This window comes from Lichenostomus cassidix, chromosome 3, assembly GCF_008360975.1.
Source record: "Lichenostomus cassidix isolate B80296 chromosome 3, HeHo_3.0, whole genome shotgun sequence".
Taxonomy (NCBI): domain Eukaryota; kingdom Metazoa; phylum Chordata; class Aves; order Passeriformes; family Meliphagidae; genus Lichenostomus; species Lichenostomus cassidix.
In genome coordinates, this window is record NC_139483.1 from 112,293,719 (window position 1) to 112,317,941 (window position 24,223).

Here is a 24,223-nt window from a genome sequence, read left to right on the forward strand (position 1 = left end):
TAAATATTTGACTCCTGCAATAATTAATTAGTATCACAAGAGTACTTGTGATACTAAGGAGTATCACAAGTTGGGATACAGCTGTTTGATGGTAATAATAAAATAAACTCTGCTAGTTGGAGGCATATGCAGGTAAAAAAAACTGTAGAGGGACTTTGGAAAAGGGCCTGGAGGGACAAGACAATGGGAAATGGCTTCCCACTGCCAAAGGGCACGGTTAGATGGGATATTGGGAAGGAATTCTTCCCTGGAAAGGTGTGGAGGGGGTGGGATGGAATTCCCAGAGAAGCTGTGGCTGCCCCTGGATCCCTGGCAGTGTCCAAGGCCAGGTTGGACAGGGCTTGGAGCACCCTGGGATAGTGGGAGGTGTCCCTGCCCATGGCAGGGGTGCAATGGGATGGGCTTTAAGGCCCTTTCCCACCAAAACCTTTCAGGGATCCTCTGGGTCACTTCAGTAATCCTGGGGACATTTTCTAAAACTGCATTTTGGGGTATTTCTGGCAGAGAGTAATAAAGGGGGCAGGAGCTGCATCAGGGCCTGTGACCACCAGCTGCTGCTTCACAGGTGGGTTCTGCTGCCTGAGAGCTTTTCCTTGCCAGCCCTGTTCCCTGGCTGCACTGCTCCAGCTCCTCTGGCTGCCCCACCTCCCCAAGGCCCCACCTGCCCCAGAGCATCCCAGGCTTGGCTCTAGGGAGCTGGGGGAACTCCCAGTCAGTCAGGAGAAGGCAGGGACAAGGTGTGGGGTCTGTCCTGGCCCCTGCCACCCCTCCAGCCCTGCTGGGATTTCCTCCAAGAAGGGGAGGAAGCCTTGTGGAGATCAGGCTCTGGGTAACAGCTGTGAGAGGGAATGGCCTCTGCATGGGTACTCCTTTGAAGGTAAACCGGCAGGAGGCTTTACCTCCACAGAAATATCCTGTGAGAGATTCTAAGTCAGAACTACAGTTTAATAGGAAAATTACAATACAGGCAATAGTAAAGAAACACTGGCTTAAACTGACAAAGTCAGAATAGATCCTGACACCCTGTTGGTCGGGGTGCTGGTAGCAACCAGATTAAATGGTGATTGCAGTTCTGTTGGAGAGATGGATGTGGTCTTGTCATAGCTGTGATCTTGTAGAAAGGTACAGTCGTTCGCTGGACATTCAATTGAAAGAGTTCTCGAGCTCTTCTTCTCTGGGAATGCAGTGGTGGTGTCATGGTGTTCCAAGCCCCAGATTATATACAGGCAGGAATGTTTGGTACCTCCTCCAGGGCAGGGAAGTTCACAATGGGATGATGGAATTCTAGGAGTCATTCTGGGGAGTCCTTGATGGCCCATGAGCTGAGATGGCTCCCTCAGGGTGGCTGCTGCTTCCCCAGAGGGAGTTATCAAGGTTGAGTCATGGGGAAGATAAGGAAACACTGTTCCCCCTATTTTAACATCTCATCACAAGGTAATTGTTTTGGGTTTGGTTTTTTTAGTGAATTTTTCTCCAATTTGCTACCTGGAAGCAGGACAATGTGAGGGGAGGGCATGACCTGAGAGACAAATGGGGCAATTAGGAAACAAAAGATGTAGCTGGGTGTCACAACATTCCTGCTTTCCCCACCCCTGGTCTTGGCCACTCCCTCAGGTTTTCCCTATTGGTTCCTGTACCCCAGCTGCGCCCATGTACCGCCCCTGTGCCCTGAGACCACTGGCCGATGTGCTGTCCTCGCCCCCAGGTTTCTTTAGAAAACCCCAGACCCCACTCCATTATGAGTCTTTGCCCATGAGGTGTCTTTGCCTCTGGGAGATCTTTGGCCTCTGTTGATCATGTGAATAAACATCTTCTGTGGTCACCATGCTGAGATCTTTCTCACCTCCTTTACTGCCACCGTGTTGCGAAGAGCAGACAAAACCAGAGCTAGCCATTGGCACCTTGGGCAGTGGAAGTGCAGTGTCCAGCCTTCAGAGGGAAGGGTTGGGGCACTGAGGGGCTGACCCAGGCTGGGCAGAGATGCTCTCCAGTAAGGCCAGATACTGACAGGTGAAAGGAGCAATGGGAGGAACCATCAATTTCATAGGAATTCCACTAATATATACAGACTGTTACTCACCCAAGGCCATGCTAAATTCCCAGACTTCGAGAAAAAGAACAGAGAGAGAAAAAATGGGGGGGGGGGCCGGATTTCACATTAGAAGGGTATGTGTATTAGGCCACCTGGGGAGTCTGTACCTCTCAAGTACTTCAACCAATGGGAAAAAGAGAGGGAAATGCAGCCGGGAAAAAGAGGCTGTGTCCTCTAGCAATTTGAGACCGCATGGAAAATTGTCTCCTGAGCACTCCTTGATTTGAATAAAACTATGGGACTCCTCTGTCTCATTTTTGGACATAAATCTCTGGTGTTTGTGGATTAATTTTCATGAAAACTGGCATCAGCTCTTGCCAGACCCTCTGCCCATGGCTGTCATGATCCAATTATTAAGGTTCTTAGAAATACCTCTGCCCAAATTAATGTGCAAACGAGACCATATGGCAGCCAATAGTACGGGTTTTACTTGATAGCAAATATGAGAGAGAATGAGAGAGAGAGAAAGCAATGGATGAAACAGGAAATACATGGGAGGGACAGAAAGAGAGCAACAGAAACAGAATAAGGAAAATATCACCATTCGTGGATCCCAGTGATGTTCCATTGTTCCTATCTAGCTGGTCTTCTGGGTGGTGATGGTCCTCCCAGAAAGTATAGAACCCCATGGGTTAATATCCACTCAGGCCAGGTGGCAATGTTCAGGCATGTCCCCAGGGGAGGGGGCAGTCTCTAGCAGCAGATTCTGAATCTGTTGCATCAAGTGCAGTCCTGTGGTGCAAGGCCTAGCACTCTGGGGGGTCTTTGATGGCAGCCCCCTCAGCTGCCTCTCTCATGAATGTCCCGTGCATGTGGCACTCAGCCCTTGTGGAAAACATTACAACGGCCCAGCTCTGGCTCTTCTCATTGGCTCCAGGTCTGCTTCCCAGCATGGCTCCACTTCCACCAGCCTGCCTGGACAGCACCGGGAATGCCCTGAAAGCTGCTGCAGAAGGTGCTGGGAGATGGGATTCTCCACACGGGCCATTCCAAAGGCTGTTGCTCAGCAGCCAGGCCAAGGGCAGGAGCAGCTCCTGCCAGGGCTGAGGGCTGCAGGGAAGGGCAGCAGCCCCAGGCAGCTGAGCAGGAGTGGCTGCCCTGGACACATGCAGAGCACCTCTGAGACAGGCAGTGAAAGCACTGCCTGAGCCCTGGGGCTGTCGTGTCACTGCTTTCCTGAGCCCAGAGACACAACAGCTCCTTCTGGGAGAACAGCCTCAGTTGATCCAGGAGGCTGCAGTGAGGGAGGGAAGGATGATGCCCAAAAGCCAAGCAGCCCAGCTTGCAGCCAGCAGGGAGCTGCCCTCAGGCCCCGCAGCTCTTTCTCTGAGCAGGTCACCTCCTTGCGGCAGGAAAACTGCCTTTGGGGCACTGTCCCTTCTTGTCTCAGAGCAGCTGATCCACTGGGTGCTTAGACTGCTGCCTTTGCTCTTCCCCTGGCCCTTGGGCTCAGGCTTGGCCACGTGGCCAATCGCCCCACGCAGGGGTTTTGGTTTGGCTCTGGGACAAAGCAGAGGGAAATGTTTATGGCAAGATGGCAAGAGGATTCTGGCTTTATCATGGAGGGACTTGCAGAGCAGTGGCTGTAGTAACATGCCTTATTTCACTCAATTTGGGAGCAATTAGATACCATTGTCTGCATGTGGCTTATTGTATCCTCATTTTAACTGCATTTTGTGGAGAGCCTGCTACAAAGTTCTTCTAAACTGCAAAGCTCTTGTGGTTCTTCCTTGCCATGGACATGGCCTAACGCTTGTCCAGCTCAGACAGTGCTTGCTCCTTGGTAACTCTCTGCCATGCCTCAGGGATTTCTCCTTTACCCTGAAATTTTCGATTGTACAAAGCTTCCAGCTCTGTCCTGAAATGAGACACAAACCATTTCCAGTAGGCCTGCATGGATGAATCAGGAAGAATTTTCCAGGTGCAAAAAGGATGTCCTGCATCACGGTATCTCTTGCAGGGGATAAATTTGCCATCACCAACTTTGAACGAGCAATCACTTGCAACAAGGCTAGAACAAATATCAATGACCAGGTGGTCAGTTCCCCACCACATGCTTCCCTTCAAAGCTTCTGGGCGATGGAAGACCACCTGATGGTCTCCATCATGTTTCTGCATGGTATTTGTGCAGACAGCCCCACAAAAGGGACATTGCTCCCAGCACCCCGAAAACTGCTCTGCCAGGATGGTGTGAGGCTGCCTTGAAAACTTGCTCATATCAGCATCAGCCAATTCTTTCCTGAGCCTGCTCCTCATGTCATCCAGAGCTTCAGCCATGGCACTGCTCAGGAACTCAATGTCTGTGACCTCCTGATGCTCAATGCCCTTCAGGTCACTTCTGGGCAAGTTGATCACCTCTGTCAGTTCCCTGCAAAACTCATCCAGCCACAGAGAGATTTTACCCTCTCTGTCTTTTCTGTCTTTGATCATTTGGGTTGATAAAGAAACAGCTGAAATGATTTTTCCATAGAGATGATCAAGGGAGATATTTAAAAACGTCTCCAGCCTCCTGCTCCCATCTAAACAGTAACCCTGAACTTGTAGCTCAATGTAACTCTGAAAAAACTGTTTTGGCGACATAATGTACCCAATGAAATACTGAAAATTTTCTTGTTCTGCCAGGAATCTCAGGATGCAAACTTCCAGATTGGCTCTGTTGCCCCTGAAATCTGGGAATTTGCCCTGCATGTCCTCAGCAATGGCTTTAGCTGTCCTCTCATAGACTGCCCGGTGAAGAGCTGGGGCAATCTTGTCACAAAGGAAAAGAGCAAAAGTTGTAATTGAAGTGGCTCCTTGGCAGGAAATCTGGAAACACTGGAAGAAATCTTCTCTCTTGCTGTTCAGGTACATGACTGGGTCATTTGCCTTTCGGAATGCTTCGTGCATGGCTTTAAACCTTTCTGCTGCCATTTTGCAAAGATACAGAGACAAATCTTTGCTGTATGCGTTCGTAAAGGTCCAGCCTACATTGCTGGGGACAGAGTTCACACCTTCCTGTACATCATTAAGTATTTCATGAATAAAATTTCGACTGTAATCCTGTTTCTCCAGTTCCTTCTTATCAATGTTTGCCCTAACACATGCTATGATGTTGTCTGTGATGTGCTGAAAGTTACTCACATCAGGTTTGAAAATGCTCCTGAGATCTGGAACAACACCAAAAACCCTTTTCCTCTTGATGTGTTCCTTGAGGTCCAAAGAAAATCTTTTGCCTTTGGGAAATGATGTGATCTCTGCATGGAAACCTGGCTCATTAAAGTGCTCTAGAAGGACACCTTCAATTTCTGCATTGATATCCACCTGTTCCAGAGGAGGAGCAGCACAGGAGACTTCAGCAATCCAGTTGTTCCAGACAGAGGTAAAGTTGTCTCTCAGTTCTCTGTCACTGAGGCTCTTCCCTTTCAGAGTCACAGCCAATTCCCTACTCTTTCTCAGGAGCTCATCTTCATATTCCAACTTCCTTCCATCCAGTTTCCTCTGCTCCTTCTGTAGCCCAATAAGATTCTCACATTTCTTTTTCATTTCAAGAAGAAGAGTCTCTTTTAGTTCTTTCAGCTTCAGCTCTGTGCCTGATTTCCACTGGACCAGTGTCTCAAAGTCTTTGTCTTCCCCAAAGAACTTTTCCACTTCTTCCTTAATGGCATCACTTACCTCTTGCACCTGCCCTTCAAGGTGTTCTCTGGTGACATTTTGCAAGTCCCCATTCCGAATTTTGTTGTCCAGTCTCATTTGCACATCTAAGATGTGACTTCTCAGCCTCCAGGTCCACTGACTAAAAGCAGTTTCCAGTCTCCTGTATGCAGCAATCTCCAGGGAATTCTTGAAGCTGAAAACAAAGTTTTCATTGACCAAAGCATTCCAGAGGTCACCAATACGAACTTTCAGGCTTGAGAGCCTCAAAATGCTGCCCTGCGACTGCTTCTGGGCAGCCTGGAGGATTTTGCTCTTTAGTTGCTGGACGTTCTGGCTGTAGGTGGGGTTGGGTGGTGCCATTGGGGGATTTCCTTCCCACAGGTGAGCAAAGTAGTGAATGTGGGTTTTCACATCAAAGCCGATGACATCGCTGAAGGAGGAGATGTCACAGAATTCCTGCTGAGCAGCTACCACAGTCATTTCATCCAGCTTTTCCTGCAAACGCCTTTGTCCTTCCATGTTCTTCTCCTTGGCAGTTGCTTCTCCCACGTTTTGGTGGACAAAGATGCAGCTTGGGGAAAGCTTGACTTTCTTCATCCTCAGGAAAGCCTGCACAGCAATCGTGAGAACATCTTGCATTTCTGATGGATTTTCTCCAAAGATATTGATCAGAGTCAAATTGCCAATGCCAATGACAAAGGTGGCCAGCTCATTGTCATGGTTCAGGGACTGTTTATTGGCCATCTCGATGGAATTAAGTCCCTCTGTGTCAACCACCAGCACAAAATCAAAGCCCACCTCTTGCTGCAGCTCCTCATCCACTGGGATGAGCTGCATAAAGGCTCCGCGGGTGCATCTCCCCGCGCTGACGTTGAACTGCAGACCAAACATGGCATTCAGCAGGGTTGACTTGCCTGTGCTCTGGATGCCGAGCACGGAGAGCACAAACACTCGTTTGTCCCCCAGCCTCTCAATTAAGCTGTCCAAGATTGCTCCCACCCAGCGCAAGGGCACGTAAGAAGCATCCCCATCCATCAGTTCCACAGGATACCCCAAAACCATCAGATCTGCTGCAATCTCAGGCAGAATGACAAAATACTCACTCCTGGAGTTTATTAGTTCCAGAGATTCATAAATCTGCCCTACCTCTCTCAAAACATGCTCCAGACCAATGGAGGAATTGTTGATTTCATCAGAGAGGGCATCCAACTGATTCAGGAATTGAGGATTCACTCTGTTTTTTGCCTTGATTTTCTTTCTTTCCAGAATTTCAGACCATAACTCATGATAGCGTCTTCTCAGCTCTTCAAGCGGACCACAGCACAGCTCATCCATAAGGACCTTCATCCAGTGCAGGAAGTATTTCTTGGTATCTGCTGGTTGTGCCTTGAGAATGCCAAGGAATGATTTCATCAGTGGGTTGAGAGGGAAAGCTTGCTCAAGTTGCTTTCTCCTTATTGCTGCCTTGTCATTTTCAATTTGGCTGCGATGATGCTCAATGCTCTTTTTCCCCTTTTCCTGCAAGCGAGAGAGTTCTTTGTCCTTTTTGCACCACAGGTACCACAGTTTACCTTGAAGGGGCAGCAGCTGGGATTTGATCTCAGATAGTTTCTCTTTCTTCAGAAGATCCACCAGCTCCTTTGCCTTTGCTTTGGCTGTCACACATGCAGGTTGATCTGCATCCACTAAGAATCCATGCTGGCGAGCTTTGTCCAGGCAGTCGTCCAGGCTTAAACTAGGTTTAGACTCTATCATGAGGTCCCTGATTGTTTTGGTCAGCTGGTCCACCAGTTCTGCTTCATTTTTGTTCTTGATCCCTATTTTTATGTTTTTGCGGGGTCGTCCAGCTGCAACATTCTCCTTTTCTGTGAGAAGACAAACCAGAGGCCTTTGTGACTGCAACAGGCCCTGCAGAAGCTTTTTCCCTCGGTTGTCCATGTGCTCCAACTCAGAGACAAGAGCCACGTTGACAGCAGATATCTCCTGCAGGAACTGCAGCTGTGCTCCATGATCCCTGGCGTCTCCATGCAGGTTACAGAAAGCCACGCAGCACTCAAAGGTGTCATCAGGCCTTCCTCGGGGGCAGTACCAGGCGATCTCCACCACCCCTTTCATCAGCAAACACTCTCTGGTGCTGCTTCTGCAGTGGCGGTGGAAGAAAGTGTCATGTGTGTGTTTGCTCAGCAGAGCGTTCAGGAGCTGAGACTTGGAAGAGGAGGCTGAGCTGCCAATGCGGATGAAGGACACAATGGGTGTCTGTGCCTGAGACATGAGTTTGTTATTGTAACAGTTGATTGCAGCCTGCTTTCCTGACTTCTCCACCTCTTTCCAGCTCCTTTGGATTTGGCTGAGGGCAAAGAGTGGGAACTCGATGTGTGAAGTGCACGGGTTGGGCACCAGCAGAGGCAGCGCCAGTTGGCAGAACGCCAGCTTGGTTGCAAGGGTCTGTCTCAGGAAGTCATCAGCACAATGGAAAATGGCCATCTGCAGGTCCATGGGGTGCACATGGCTGTTCCTGCTTGCGGGTTCAGGGGCTGCTTCCTCCACGTCATCGAAAAACTGTTCAAAGGAATCTGAGGCTTCGTCCTCTTCCTCTGTTGTTTGTGGCAGGGGTGCGAGTCCTGGGCTGCTCTGGTCCCAGCAAGTCAAGTACCTCACGTGGTAATCCACGGTTAACAGCTTTTGCAAGAAGTGAAATGGCAGTTCCTTGTCCTGGCTGGGCTGGCTGTCCTGCAGGGATGTCTTGCTGATGGTATAGAAATATCCCATTCCCATTTTTCTTGGATAGTGACTTTTGAGTCCAAGGCGCTGGAGCAACTGGAGGAACTCCTGGTTTGCAGTGGCTTCATTTGCTTGGGATTCACTGCCATCTGACTTGGATTGGGACTGACTGCAGGGCTCAGGTGTTGGAAAAGTGTCTTCCAGGTCTCTGAGAATGTTCTGCATCCTCCGTTCATCCAATTTCTCGTCCAAGCACCCACTGACCAAGGAATGCAAGTCCTGTTCCAGCCTCTCCCAGTCTGTGCCTGCACTGTGCTTTTGGAGGAGATTCTTGATCTGTGTGGACCACAAGCCTTTCATGTGATCTTCCATGAAAACTAAACGCTCCCTCTTCTGCTCAGAGGACAGCTCTTGACTTTTGGGTGTCACAGTCAGACCCAGCAGCAGAAGGGAAGCCTCAGCTCTGTCAGCATCTTGCTCCTTCAGGTTCACATACTCCTCATGTGCCGCTTCCATTTCCTTGGCCATGTACTGAATTTCTGGGTGTCCAAGGAGGTATGGAAAAGTGCTGCTTTCCACCTGGTACCCCATGCTGGTCACAATCAAGAGCACCAGGAGTTCCATGTCCTTCTGAGCCCTTTCCTGGAGAGACTGGAGTAAGGAATAAATGGCGAGGCTGGTGGTCAGGGTGGCTTCTATCTTTGCTTCATGAACAGCAGAAGCAGAGCTCTCTGGTGCATAGGTGACAGCACAGATGTGTTCCATCATTTGCTGCAGTGTTTTGATGAGATCTTCAAGCTCAGAGACTTTGGGAGATTCGGGAAGCCTGTGCTCAGTCTGGAAGATCCATTGCATAATGAAGGAAGCCTCAGGGAAGTCCTTGACAGAGTAGATATGAGGATCCAGGAGGTTCCTCATGATTACCTTGATAGAGGTGGTTTTTTCTGGAGGTGACTCCTGGCAACTCCGCACAGTGTTCACCAGGAAGTCCTGCAGGGCTTTGTTTGACAGGCACACATTGATCCACACACTGTAGTTCTTGGTTTTAGCATTCAGATCCTCTTTCAGCTCCATCAGACTGAGCAGCTTCTCTTCATCCACCGTCACCTCCCAGGTCTTCACAATCTCCATGAAAGCTTTGGCCTCTTGCACTGCAATTTCCAGTTCCTCTCCAAAAGTGGTCTCGACGCTCTGATTCGTCAGCGCTTTGTACGCAGTCCTGAGGGCTCTGCTCATCTGACCAACAGACTGAAAATCCCTGCTGTGATTGCACAGGATCACCTCCCACACTGGGATCAGCTGAAAGCCACGGTCGATAACGCACCACGTTGTGTTATCAGACATGAGCCCCATTTTCCACTGAGGAAGAGAAGTTGTGTCTGATGGGCCCCCTGTGTTGACCACGTAGAGCTGAATGTCTGTGTGGGAACTTTCTCTGGCTCTTCCCAGGACAGAAGCCTGTGAGCTGCATTTGGAAACATCAAGGGCCCCTGCAACACTCATCCCGAAGGCACCGTAGCTGGCCCTGACAAAACTGTTCAATGCTTTAGAGGTTTCTTGCTTCATCTCTTCCCGCTGGTCGGCTCTGAATCCTTCTGTAGATGCCTTCCACCAGAATATTCCCCCAAAGTGGATGGGACCCTGGTTTACATGGGACCCAAACCTGCTGAAGAAACTCTCGCATCTGCTATTTAGCAGGTGGTCCTTTTCTTCTTGATTGATGCTCAAAAGCCGCTCCATGTCTTGTAGCTCCCGCAGAGCTGCATCCGAGAGGTGAAGTTGATGCCTTGGGAAGTAGCAGGAGGCCAGAGGGATGTACTGGTACTTGGTGGTGCAAAAGTAGCTCTGCTCAGAGCGGGACTGGTGGGTGTCCTGTGATTGCGAGGAGCTGCTGTGATCTACACTCCCTTCCAGATTAATCCCCCAGAACACAGCTTTGGCTGAAACACTGATGCTGAAGCCCAGCTGCTCCATGGACTTGGTAAAAGTGGATTCTGCCACAGAAGAGGAGAAGTCCTTCCTCTCAAGCAGTGATCCTTGCTCCGGACCAGCCAGCTGGAATCCCTCAGGAACCCTGAGGAGCTGCTCTCGCTTTGCCAGCACATCTTCAGTTCTGCTGGTTCTGTAGATGCCCTGCAGGGCCAGTCCCCCCGACGCCCGCCTCAGCACCTCTGTGTCAGAGATGTTGTCCCTGCTGCCTGCTGACAACTCCTGCTGCTCCAGCTGCTTCTGAATGCTCTCCAGCATATCTGCCAAGGGTTGCTTTGGCTGTGGCCAGAACTCTTTGGGAATCTCCAAGGCTTTGTACATAGTTTCTGTCTTCTCCCTCAGAGCATCCTGGCTGTGACTGTGGCTGTTAAGCATTTCTGTCAGATCATTCAGTGCTTGTTTAGCCACTTCTTGTCTCTCCTTTGTCTTCTCCAAGCGCTGCTTCTGCAGGTCTTTAGAGGCTCTTTTTTCATCTGCTATTTTCAGGAGTTTCTGGAGTGCCTTTTTCTCCCAGGGGTGCTGTACTTCACACTCCAGCTTTAGGTAGTCTTTGTATTCCAGATGTTGCAGGGCTTCTCTGCACTTGACTCCCAGGATCGCTGACATTTTAGGCAGCCAGTATTCAGCATCCAGTCCTTCCTTCTTAAATGACTCTGCCAGGAGCTGTGCCTTTGCATCCCCCTCTCGTTTGTCCTCCTGCGAAGCCATGGCTGTGGAGGAAGAAAAGAGACTTTCCCTAAGCTGACTGTGTATCCCAGAGGCAACACAGACAGACAGACACACTCACACACACACACACCCTGCCCTGGACAAGGTGCTGCCTTCACCGTCTCCCACACCCTCCCCCCTGGACTCCTCAATCCCCAACTGCAGTCAGCTGAGGGCATTCCTGGCTCTCTCCAGCACTGGCACAGCCCCTCTGCCCATCCAACAGCCCTGCCTGCATCCTGCACCCTCTGCCCAGCCCCACGGCTGCCCTGCTCGCTGGCTGGCCCAGCCTGCTGCTCTCAGCACCAACAGGCAGTGCTCACACACTCCCCCCACGGGCACCCTACACTCCCCAGACACTCTCCCCCCACATCCAGCATGGCCACACAGGCTCTGACCTGTGCTGCTGCTCCACCTGCCAGCACACAGCCCCTCCCTCTCCCGACTCATGCCTGCTCCCAGGAGCTACTTCCTGGCACACTCAGGGGGCCCACCCCAGTGCAGGGGCAAAATTCACCTTGTCCCTGCCCACAGCTGTGCCTGGGACATCCCCTTGGCCCATCAAGAGCAATGGAGGTGCTGTTTGCTGACTGGGAGAGGTGTCCTCTGTGATCTGCTGCTCGTTAGCACTGAGGGTCTCATCAGGCAAGTGTTCATTGTTGGCCAGCTTGGTAACAGTCACCACGGAGCCACCGAGTTTAAAATCTCTGGTGACAGGAGGCAAAGTGCCAGCAAACCTTCATCCCTGGCTATGAGGAGAGCAGACGTCAGGCTGCTCATGGAGCAAGTTAGGGAGGGTCCCTGGGAAAAGGCTCTGGAGGGTGCTGGGGCCCATCAGTGCTGGTCACTTTGGATTGAAAATCCCCTGAAGGACAAGGCTGTCATGGGTCACAGCCAGCATTGGCCTCAGGAGGGGAAAGACCTTCTCATCACACTGAATTTGAACCTTTTATGACACATTAACCCACAGAGCTGATCAAGGAAATCCTGTTAATCTGAGCTTTTTGGATTTCATTAATGCTTTTGAACCTTTCTCTCCTAGGATCCTTGTGCATCCCTTCCAACTCAGGCCATTTCACGATTCCATGGTTCTCACCCTAATGGATCTGGTTCTCTCACTGTACACATGCCTTTATACCTCTGGGGTTTTTGACAGTGTCACACTACCCTGAGAATTTTCCTAGCCTCAAATTAGTTTGATACTGAAGAGATTTATTCCATGCACAAAACCTTCCCATGCCTTCCACTTCTATCACACCAAGGCTCGAAAACTCTTACCAGCACAAGTATTGATCTGAGGGGCTTGGACTGGGCTCCTCCACCCTTCCAGAGCCTTCAGGGGCAGCTTTCCCTTGGGAATCTGTGCAGATCTGGGCAATCTGTGCAAGGGCTGTTGGTTCTGATTCCCCTCACTCACCTCACAGCAGATGCTCCTGTTGCTCCCAGCCTTGGCTTCCCAGTGGACACAGGCAGCTGAGGGCCCCAGATCAGGGGACACAGCACAGGAGCAGTGGCAGGTCTGGGGCAAACGGTGGGGTGTGGAGAAGAAGAACTCAAGAACTCACCTCGAGAACTCAGGAGGAAGAGTACTGGGAAGGAAAGGCCCAAAATCCTAAAAGCAAAGAGCAGACAGTCAGCAGAAGGCAACACAAGAGCACAGAGGATACATTCCAGGGAGCACTAGAGGCCGAACCTTCTCCTCCACTCCTGACTGCCCAGGCAGCAAAGACTCCTCAAGGCCATTCTGGGGTGGTGACCAGAGCAGGGCTTCACCTTGCACCTAAAGCCACGTACCCCCTGCCACCAGGAGGAAGCTGGACATGCTGGAGAGGTGGGACAGAGCTAAGCTCATTGTGTTGGTTTTGCATGGCCTGGCTTTTGGTAGTGGTGGGGCCACAGAGGTGGATTCTGTGAGAGCAGTTAGAAACTTCCACCATGTCCAGCAGAGGCAACCCCTGGTGGCTCCAAAGATGGATGTGCTGCTGGCGAAGGCTGCGCCAATTAGAAATGGTTGTAATGTCTCTGGGATAACAGATTTAAGAAGAAAACCAAAAGTGGGGATGCAGTTTTAATTCCAGCCAGAGAAGAGCAGGGTGAGAGCATGTGAGGGAAACAACTGTGCAGATGCCAAGGTCAGTGGAGAAGGAGGGGAAGGAAGTGGTTCAGGCACTCTGTTGTGGTACAAACTATTTCCCCACCCCTTTTCTCCATTATATTTCTACCTTTCTCATATTGTGCTCCCTTTCCCACCCCTGGCCTTGGCTACTCCCTCAGGTTTTCCCTATTGGTTCCTGTACCCCAGCTCCACCCATGTACTGCCCCTGTGCCCAGAGACCCCTGGGACAGTGTGCTGTCCCCGCCCCGCTGTCTCTCTAGAAAACTCCTGACCTTCCACCATGATGATGTCTGTCCATGTGGTGTCTTTGCACGTGAGGTCTTCACCCACGAGGTATCTCTGCCTCTGGGAGGTCTTAGGCCTCTGCTGCACCATGCAAATAAATAACTCCCATGGACATCATGCACAGACTCTTCTCACCTCCTTTACCACTGCTGCGTTGTGGAAGAGCAGATGAAACCAGAGCTAGCCTTTCAGCTCCCCGGCTGGGTAAAGCACAGTGACCAGCCCTCAGGGGGAGGGTTGGTGCACTAAGGTGCTGACCTGGGCTGGGCAGAGATGCTCTCCGGTAAGGTCTGCTATACCACCCCTTAAGCTGCAACAGCACTAGAGGCAGGATTCGTCTGCAGCCCTTGGTGCAGATGTACCCCTGCAGACCATGGGGTCTACAGGGGATGCAGAGATCCACCCACAGCCCATGAAGGAGCCCACACCGGAGCAGGTGGATGCCTGGAGAAGGTTGTGATCCCATGGGAAACCCAGTGGAGAGGGTGTCCTGCTTCTAGGTTGGAGCAGCCTCTCCTTGGAGGATTGCAACCTGTGAACAAGTGACCCGACCCGCAGCAATTTGAGGGGTGCTGTTTTGCAGGGGATGGACTCAGGATGCAGCAGTTCACAGAGAGCTGTTGCCCATGGGATGGAGCCATGTCAGAGAAGTTCCTGGAGAACTGTCTCCTATGGGAGGGACCCCACTGAGCAGCAGGGGAACGACTCCTCTCCCTGAGTAGAGAGAGAAAGCCATAGGTGATGAACAGACCAAAAATACCCATTCCCTGTCTCCCTGTGCTGCTGAGGGAGGAGGTAGAGCTGGGAAGGAGGGAGGGATGAAAAGAAGGTGTTTTAAAGAGCTTGTTTTACTTCTCATCATCCTGCTCTGATTTTGTTAGCAATGAATTCCCTTCATGTCTCTAAGTCGAGCCTGTTTTGCCCTTGATGGTATTTAGTGAGAGATCTCTCCTGGCCCTTACCTCAACTCATGACCTCTTTGTTAAGTTTTCTCTCCTCTGTCCAGCTGCAGCAGAGGAGTGAGTCACTGGCCTTTCATGGGTGTCGGGTATCTGGCCAGCATCAACCCATGACACCCATGAAGGTCAACAAGGCCAAATGCAGCTGCTGCCCCTGGGTCAGGGCAATCCAGGAACAAATAAAAGACAGGGAGAAAATGGATTGAGAGCATCCCTGAGGAGAAGGATTTGGGGGTGCTGATGGATAAGAGGCTCGTTATGCCCTGGCCACATCCGCTAGCAGCTGGAAACTCCCAGTCCTGGGCTGATCCCACCCTTTAGGCAGCAGGAAAGGGGGGATTCTGCCCCTCTGCTCTCTCAGGTCAGACCCCACCTGCAGAGCTGCCTCTAGCCCTGGCACCAATAGTAGAAGGACCTGGAGCTGCTGAAGAGGTTCTTGGAAAGGCCAAGGAAATGAGCTGAAGGTGTTCAGCCTGGGGAACACAGAATCCCTCCTCCAGTGCCCAGCTACCTGCCGACCTCTCAAACCCAGCCTCCTGCCACTACAGAGCAGCCACAGCAACAAAGGTGCAGGTCTCACACTTGCTATCCTGAGGAGAGAAGAGATGTGAGGATGGAGAGCAGGGTAAAGGGTAGGGAGGAGGTTGGTGTGGCAGAGCAAAGCCCAGAGAGCTGTGGAACAGCTCCAGCTCCACAAACACAGCCTGTCCAGGGAACATCTGTGCTCTCGGGGCAGGAGACAAGGTATGGAGGGGGCAGAGCCCAGGGAACAGCACTGACAATGGGGCAGCACAGGCCCTGTCCCACCACTGCCCACAGCACACAGCTGCTGCTGGGGGGAAGCTCAGGCCCCCGAAGAGGGGGAGAAGCAGCACTGGGCTTGGATCCCAGCAGGCACTGAGCCCCAGCAGCAGCAGCTTGTGAGCTCCTGGCAGCAGGATGGGGACAGGAGGGGCAAAGCAGAAGCAGGAAAAGGCACAGGCTCGAGCAAAGGGCAGTGCAGCAGCAGAGGAAAGCTGGGCCTGCTGGCAGAGCACAGGAGGGACTTTGGGCACCAAGAAACCTCGGCTGGCACATGTGCATAGATATCCTCCTGAACCCATAACAATCCCACCCTCTCTGCATGGAGAGGAAAGGGAAGAGCTTGGGAATGGGGAAGGATGTCTTGTGCTGATAGCGGAATGATTTCTGCCTTTTCTGTTTTATATATTTGTAACCTTCCCATTACTTTTCCCTATCCTGTTCCCCAGCTAGAAAGACGAAACACATTCTAGAGCTCCAAGGCCCCGGGGGGAACAAGGCCCCTCTCCTATCTTGGCTCTTCCTGGGAACCAAGGTTTTTGAGACACATTTTGAGACACATAAACAAGTACAGCTAGTACCAAGGGGTGGGGGGGTGTTCCAGAAAAATGGCTTGACCTGGGGGGAATTACATCACCACTCGTCTGCCTAACTGGTGCTTTTTATCACTTATGCTAATTTTCTAAAATCTGTAAAAAATGGTATACACCCCTGTGGGGTGGGCTTTTGTGGATATCCTTCCAGAACTGCCCCTGAAGCTCCAATAAAGATCCACTTCTATAATACCTCCTATATTAAAAATATCTTGGATTTCAATCCTAGGTTGAAAAAAGGAACAGTGCCTGCCCCACATCACCATGGAGCTGCTCCTGAAGGAGCATCGAGGGGGTTAGGAACGCCCCTAAAATCGGCCCCAGGCCAGCCCCTGCCCCCATTGCTCCTGCCTTCAGGGCAGCACAGCCATCAAGCCCCACTGCAGAGCTGGGGGTGCCCGGGCAAGGCAGGGTCAGCCCTGCCCACAGGGAGCATTTCTGGGCTGGGCATGGGCTGGTGGCAGGGAAGGAGCTCCACAAGGGATCTGTGCCTGCCCAGCCCTGCTGGCAGCTCTCATGCCAGGCTTTGCACCTCTGCAGACTTCACTCTGCCCCTCCATTCCCCCACAGCCCTCCTCCTTCCCCCCCACTCCTGCTCCCACCCCTCTGCCCCCAGCCCCCTCCCAGCTCAGCCCCCCCAGCACACACAGCTCCCCTGAGCTCCCCCAAAGATGCTGCCAGCAAAGGTGGCTTCCTGCAGCCCAGGCTCGGAGCAAACACCACCCACCCGCTGCCCTCACACCCCTCTTCTCCTGCCCTGCCATCTCCCCTGCCATGGCAAAACACCTGGAACAGGAAGCAGGAGCCCAACAAGATCTCTCTCCCTGCTGCTCCCAGCTCCCAGCCCCACAGCTCATTCCAAGCTCCTACTTGGAGTCCCAGAGTCGGGACTGCCCAGCCCTGCCTCGCTTCTTATCCAGCTCCCAGCTCTCCGGTGGGAATTGCTTTTCCTCTTAGATGTGGCAAGACTGGGTGCTTAATTCCTGGAAATCAGGCTGTTTACTGCAGAAAAAAGTGGAATGGAAACTGGGAGCTGCTGCCTGGTTTGGTGTGAAAGGCAGCAGGGGCTAGTAGTAACGGGGACTCCTGGCTGAAAAATCTCCTGACTTGCTCCTCTTACCCTGCATTATTGAATCCCAGTTTGATTTGGTCAGGAAGACACTTAAATTCTCATCTCATTCCACCTCCTGCCATGGGCAGGGACATCTTCCACTATCCCAGGGTGCTCCGAACCCCATCCAACCTGGCCTTAGACACTTTCAGGGATAGAGAGGGAGCCACAGCCTCTCTGGGTAACATGTGCCACAGCCTCTCCACTCTCATAGAGAACAATTCCTGCCCAATATCCCATCTATCCCTGCCTTCTGGCAATGGGAAGCTATTTCTCCACGTCCTGTCCCTCCATCCCTTGTTCCAAGTCCATCTCTAGCTCTCCTGCAGCCCCTTTAGGCCCTGGAAGAGGCTGTGATGTCTCCCTGGATCTTTCTCTTCTCCAGGTGAGCACCCCCAGCTCTCCCAGCCTGGCTCCAGAGCCCAGGGACTGCAGCCCTCAGAGCATCTGCTTGGCATCCTCTGGACTCTCTCTAGCAGTTTCATGTCCCTCTTCATGCCAGGAAATGCAGAGGTGGACTCAGTGCTCCTCCTGCCTCCACAGGAAGGGCTGATAGCAGCCAGACCTTTAGCTCAGGAACAGGGATGGAGCTGAGGAGGACAGGGCTGGGGGGAGCTGCTCAGTGGTGTGATCACATCAGCTCTGTGTACTGAACAACCCAGGGACACCAGAGACAGCCTCCACACTCATCAGTCCCTGAGCTCCTGCAGGCTGGGGAAATTCCCTGGGCTGCAGCAAGGCCAAAAGAAGGAAGGTGGGAAACAGGGACCCCCAGCACAGCTCCTGCAGACAGAGCCATCCCAGCAAACCCACAGAGGATCCATTAGTAACACCTGGGGGACAATGAGGTCAAGTCCCTCTGCTCAGGGGCTGCCACCAGCAGCTCCCACTGTGCTTTCCATCATGGAAAGAGGGCGCAGATGGTGCCAGCACCCAGGATCTGAGTGCCAGGACACATGGCCAGGCTCTCCCAAAATATCCCTCTGCTTTTGGTGGAGAAGAGGCTGATGCTCTGGGGGTGTGTAGGAGTTCCTCCTCCCTCAGCACCAGCACAAGGCTGTGGGACCCCCTGGAGCAGGAAGCCACAGGGCAGGAGAGAAATGCCTTGGGTTTGGGTGGGAGGGATGCGAGGAAGAGCAGCAGGACTGGGGTGTTCCCAGGTGTTGGAGCAGTCTGAGGACCCAGCACAGAGCCAGCAGTGGGGCAGGGCACACCCTCCTCTCTGCATACATACACACATGCACATGTGGAAGCACACACACACACACACACATGAACACCCTGTGCTCACACACGTGTGCACACCCATGCACAGGAACATTTCCCAGTGTTCCCTGGAATGCTGGCCGTGGCGTCCAGCCTCTCACTGTGTCTCTGAGCTGCTCTTGGTGACCTGTGGCTGTCACCTCCCTGTGCTGTCCCATGTCCCACTGTTTCCACGGCCATGCCCAGGACAGGGAAGGGGCCAGGAGAAACGACTAGTTTCCATGGAATCATGCTCAGAGCCGAGTAATGAGCCTCAGCAAAACCACCTCTCCAGTCCCTTGGGCTCTGAATGTTCCTTGAATGCCCTGGGCACAGCTGGTGGCCCAGGCTCTCTGGGGTCAACCACAACTTCCATATGTGGCAGAGCGGCAGCTCTGCTCTCCCTGGGATCAGACACCACAGTGGAGGCTCCTCCAAGCTCCACCCCCCCCCCCACCTTTCCACAGCCATCAGCCCTGTCTGTCCCTAGGGCAGAGTGGCTCTCACCCTCCCGCCCAGCCCCGCTGGCAGCTCTCATGCCAGGCTTTGCACCTCTGCAGACTTCACTCTGCCCCTCCATCCCCCTGCATCCCTCCTCCTTCCCCCGCTGCTCCCGCACCCACCCCTCTGCCCCCAGCCCCCCTCCCAGCTCAGCCCCCACAGCACACACAGCTCCCCTGAGCTCCCCCAAAGCAGCTGCCAGCAAAGGTGGCTTCCTGCAGCCCACACTCAGAGCAGACACCACCCACCTGCTGCCCTCACACCCCTCTTCTCCTGCCCTGCCATCTCCCCAGCCATGGCAAAATACCTGGAACAGGAAGCAGGAGCCCAACAAGATCCCTCTCCCTGCTGCTCCCAGCCCCACAGCTCATCCCAATCTCCTACCGTCTCCCTCCGTGCTCTGCAGCTCCAAGGATGGAAGAGGCTCACCGCAACGCCTCTTTATATTGCCCTGGCTCTTATCTGGGTGCAGATTTTGCTACAGAGGCAGCAGGGCAATTCCGAGAAATCAGGCTTTTTACTGCAGCAGAGGGTGAAAGTGGAACCACAATTTTGGAGTCACATGATTTGAATTAGAGCCCAATTTCCACACCAGCTGTGGTTTGAGTTGTCCCACACTGAACTCTCAGCCGTTGCACAGACCTCTGTCCCTGAACTGCTGTGCTGGTACCTGGAGGGCAGCTGAGGCCCTCAGCCCTTCCTGGGGCTGCTGCTCCATCAGGAAAAGCAGCAGGGGAAGCACAGCATTATTATTATAGATATATTTCTGTATAAGTCATCTTGCATTTCATCTTTAGTGTTATATCATGTATAAATTTGCTTCAACAGTTTTGGTTTCCAGACAAAATCATAGCAATCGGTAAAATAATATGGATTTTATTGCTGCTATTGTTGATTGCTGGTATTAATTTTGAAAGCTATTGACTTCTACTGGAATTAATATAATAATGTAATTATTATTCTAATTGACTGTTGCTATTAATTTAATTTTTTATAATTAACTGCTAATAAATATTCGACTCCTGCAATAATAATTAGTATCACAAGAGTACTTGTGATACTAAGTAGTATCACAAGTTGGGATACAGCTGTTTGATGGTAATAATAAAATAAACTCTGGTAGTTGGATGTGTATGCAGGTAAAAAAAACTGTAGAGGGACTTTGGAAAAGGGCCTGGAGGGACAAGACAATGGGAAATGGCTTCCCACTGCCAAAGGGCACGGTTAGATGGGATATTGGGAAGGAATTCTTCCCTGGAAAGGTGTGGAGGGGGTGGGATGGAATTCCCAGAGAAGCTGTGGCTGTCCCTGGATCCCTGGCAGTGTCCAAGGCCAGGTTGGACAGGGCTTGGAGCACCCTGGGATAGTGGGAGGTGTCCCTGCCCATGGCAGGGGTGCAATGGGATGGGTTTTAAGGTCCTTTCCCACCAAAACCTTTCAGGGATCCTCTGGGTCACTTCAGTAATCCTGGGGACATTTTCTAAAACTGCATTTTGGGGTATTTCTGGCAGAGAGTAATAAAGGGGGCAGGAGCTGCATCAGGGCCTGTGACCCCCAGCTGCTGCTTCACAGGTGGGTTCTGCTGCCTGAGAGCTTTTCCTTGCAAACCCTGTTCCCTGGCTGCACTGCTCCAGCTCCTCTGGCTGCCCCACCTCCCCAAGGCCTCACCTGCCCCAGAGCATCCCAGGCTTGGCTCTAGGGAGCTGGGGGAACTCCCAGTCAGTCAGGAGAAGACAGGGACAAGGTGTGGGGTCTGTCCTGGCCCCTGCCACCCCTCCAGCCCTGCTGGGATTTCCTCCAAGAAGGGGAGGAAGCCTTGTGGAGATCAGGCTCTGGGTAACAGCTGTGAGAGGGAATGGCCTCTGCATGGGTACTCCTTTGAAGGTAAACCGGCAGGAGGCTTTACCTCCACAGAAATATCCTGTGAGAGATTCTAAGTCAGAACTACAGTTTAATAGGAACATTACAATACAGGCAATAGTAAAGGAACACTGGCTTAAACTGACAAAATCAGAATAGAACCTGACACCCTGTTGGTCGGGGTGCTGGTAGCAACCAGATTAAATGGTAATTGCAGTTCTGTTGGAGTGATGGATGTGGTCTTGTCATGGCTGTGATCCTGTAGAAAGGCACAGTCCTTCAGTGGAGGTCCAGTGGTGGTTCTTGAGCTCTTCTCTGGGAATGCAGTGGTGGTGTCCTGGTGTTCCAAGCCCCAGATTATATACAGGCAGGAATGTTTGGTACCTCCTCCAGGGCAGGGAAGTTCACAATGGGATGATGGAATTCTAGGAGTCATTCTGGGGAGTCCTTGATGGCCCATGAGCTGAGATGGCTCCCTCAGGGTGGCTGCTGCTTCCCCAGAGGGAGTTATCAAGGTTGAGTCATGGGGAAGATAAGGAAACACTGTTTCCCCCATTTTAACATCTCATCACAAGGTAATTGTTATGGGTTTGGTTTTTTTAGTGAATTTTTCTCCAATTTGCTACCTGGAAGCAGGAGAACGTGAGGGGAGGGCATGGCCTGAGAGACAAATGGGGCAATTAGGAAACAAAAGATGTAGCTGGGTATCACAACATTCCTGCTTTCCCCACCCCTGGTCTTGGCCACTCCCTCAGGTTTTCCCTATTGGTTCCTGTACCCCAGCTCCGCCCATGTACCGCCCCTGTGCCCTGAGACCACTGGCCGATGTGCTGTCCCCATCCCCCTGGTTTCTTTAGAAAACCCCAGACCCCACTCCATTATGAGTCTTAGCCCATGAGGTGTCTTTGCCTCTTGGAGGTCTTTGGCCTCTGTTGATCATGTGAATAAACATCTTCTGTGGTCACCATGCTGAGATCTTTCTCACCTCCTTTACAGCCACCATGTTGCGAAGAGCAGACAAAACCAGAGCTAGCCATTGGCACCTTGGCCAGTGGAAGTGCAGTGTCCAGCCTTCAGAGGGAAGGGCTGGGGCACTGAGGGGCTGACCCGGGCTGGGCAGAGATGCTCTCCAGTAAGGCCAGATACTGACAGGTGAAGGAGCAATGGGAGGAACCATCAATTCCACAGGAATTCCACTAATTGACACAGACTGTTACTCACCCAAGGCCGTGCTAAATTCCCAGACTTAGAGAAAAAAACAGAAAGAATGGTGGGGGGATTGCACATTATATATCATACAGGGGATCTGTATTAGGCCACTTGGGGAGTCTGTACCTCTCAAGTACTTCAACCAGTGGGGAAAGGGAGAGGGAAATGCAGCCAGGAAAAAGAGGCTGCATCCTCTAGCAACTTGAGACCCCATGGAAAATTGGGCCATGACCACTCCCTTGATTTGAATAAAACTATGGGACTCCTCTGTCTCCTTTTTGGACATAAATCTCTGGTGTTTGTGGATTAATTTTCCTGACAACTGGGACCAGTTCTTGCCAGACCCTCTGCCAATGGCTGTCATGATCCAATTATTAAGGTTCTTAGAAATACCTCTGCCCAAATTAATGTGCAAACGAGACCATATGCTAGTCAATAGTATGTGTTTTATTTGATAGTAAATATGGGAGAGAGAGAGAAAGAGAGAGAAGAGAAAGAAATAGGAAATGGGTGGGAGGGACAGAAAGAGTGACAGAGACAGAATAAGGAAAATATCACCCTTTGTGGATCCCAACAATGTTCCGTTGGTCCTCTCCAGCTTCTTGGTGGTGATGGTCCCCCCAGAAAGCATAGAATCCCATGGGTTAATATCGACTCAGGCCAGGTGGCAATGTCCAGGCATGTCCCCAGGGGAGGGGGTAGTCTCTAGCAGCAGATTCTGAATCTGTTGCATCAAGTGCAGTCCTGTGGTGCAAGGCCCAGCACTCTGGGGTGTCTTTGATGGATTAATCCCCTCAGCTGCCTCTCTCGTGAATGTCCTGTGGATATGACCTGTGGGGTTGGGTGTTCCACAGCTGGGCCAGTTTGTGTAAAGGAGGAGGGGTGTTCACTGCCTCTGACCAAAGGTCACACCCTGTTATGATCCAATTATTAAGGTTCTTTGGAAATACCTCTGCCCGAATTAAGGTACAAATGAGACCATATGCCAGTCAATAGTATGGGTTTTATTTAATAGAAAATATGAGAGAGAGAGGGAAGAAAAGAGAGAAAAAGAGAAGTAGGAAAAGAGATGGGGGGGACAGAAAGAGGGAAAAAGAAAATATCACCATCCATGGATCCCAACAATGTTGCGTTGATCCTCTCCAGCCGGTCTTCTTGGTGGTGGAGGTCCCCCCAAAAGCACAGGATGCCATGGGTTAATACACACTCAGGCCAGGGGCAATGTCCAGGCATGTCCCCTCTGGGGAGGGGCAGTCTCTAGCAGCAGACTCTGCTTGCATCGCCTGCAGTCCTGTGGTGCAAGGCCTAGCACTCTGGGGGGTCTGTGATGGATTGTGACTCCCCCCTCAGCTCCTCTCTAGTGAAAGTCCCATGGATGTGGCCTGTGGGGTTGGGGGTTCCACAGCTGGGCCAGTTTGTGTCAACCTGGCTTCTGTGAGCTGTGCTCTGCCCCCACCCCAAACTCAGCCAGGGATGATTCTCAGCACAGCTGGTGGCTTTGGCCTTTGTGGATGCATTCCTTTCCCTCAGCCTGAGATGACTGAACAATAGGTTTCCCTTTATCTAATCTCAGCAGTTTGACTCAGTCCAAGTCATTTGTTATAATGAGCAAAACTTTGTATCAGTGTTTGAGGCATGAACTATGTGATGAATTACATGAAGTATAGTTCCTGAATCGTTGGAGATAGCAGGGGGCTTTTTAACTTGGGATGGTTCTCCCTGAGGAAGTTCTTTTTTGGTTTGTTGGGATAGTTCTCTTTGCATGAAGCTAAGAGCACATCTAGCCTTTTCATAACTGTTATGCCTGCAAGCATATATCAAGCAACAAGTTTGCACAGCCCTCTACAGGGAAGGCGAAGACCTTTCGGCCCTGGCAATAAGGAGTCACCTAGCAACAGCACAACGCAGACTGCGCAGACCCGGACATCTCAATGGCCAATCACAAACAACCAAGAAATATAAACTGTATAAAAGCAGCCGTATGTATCCTTGGGGGTGTGGTGCCGTGGGTGCAGCAAGAGACTCACCCGGCTGCCCAGCGCTGTTTGGCTGGTACCTGCTTGCTTTTTAATTAATAAATTCTTTAATTAGATCCAAGACTCTGATTGGCATTTTGAGACCTAATTTATAAGAAACTATTTCAGTCTCTGACACACCCACAACCTCCTCCCCACAGCCCTCAGTTCAGGGGAGAGCCTGTGTAAACCTGGCTTCTGTGGGCTGTGGACTCCCCCACCCCAAATCTAGCCAGGGAAGAATCTCTGCTGTGTTTGGCTCTTTTCTGTATGCATTCCTTTCCACAGCTTTGTTTGTTTCTCCCTAGGCCTGACTGAACAATAGGTCTCCCTTTATCTAATCTTAGTAATCCAATCTAATAGCATATTTTCCATTCCAGTAAGG

General features: G+C 51.6%; 1 protein-coding gene across 4 annotated transcripts; it reads right to left on the bottom strand.

Annotated features, from left to right (window-relative positions):
• Positions 1-3,034: 3,034 nt before the first annotated feature.
• On the bottom strand, positions 3,035-19,514 carry LOC146440539 (interferon-induced very large GTPase 1-like). Of its 4 annotated transcripts, XM_085057248.1 has the most exons (3): positions 19,139-19,158; positions 12,561-12,755; positions 3,035-11,145 (listed from the first exon to the last, which is right to left on the bottom strand). In XM_085057248.1, the coding sequence occupies exon 3, from the start codon at positions 11,141-11,143 to the stop codon at positions 3,839-3,841; it is 7,305 nt and encodes a 2,434-aa protein (XP_084913374.1). In that variant the 5' UTR covers positions 11,144-11,145; positions 12,561-12,755; positions 19,139-19,158; the 3' UTR covers positions 3,035-3,838. The 4 variants fall into 4 exon arrangements, 3 of the variants coding, with proteins under 3 accessions (XP_084913374.1, XP_084913373.1, XP_084913375.1); XM_085057247.1 differs by lacking the exon at positions 19,139-19,158 and having other exon boundaries at positions 12,561-13,440; XM_085057249.1 differs by lacking the exons at positions 12,561-12,755; positions 19,139-19,158 and adding an exon at positions 12,422-12,549.
• Positions 19,515-24,223: the final 4,709 nt, after the last annotated feature.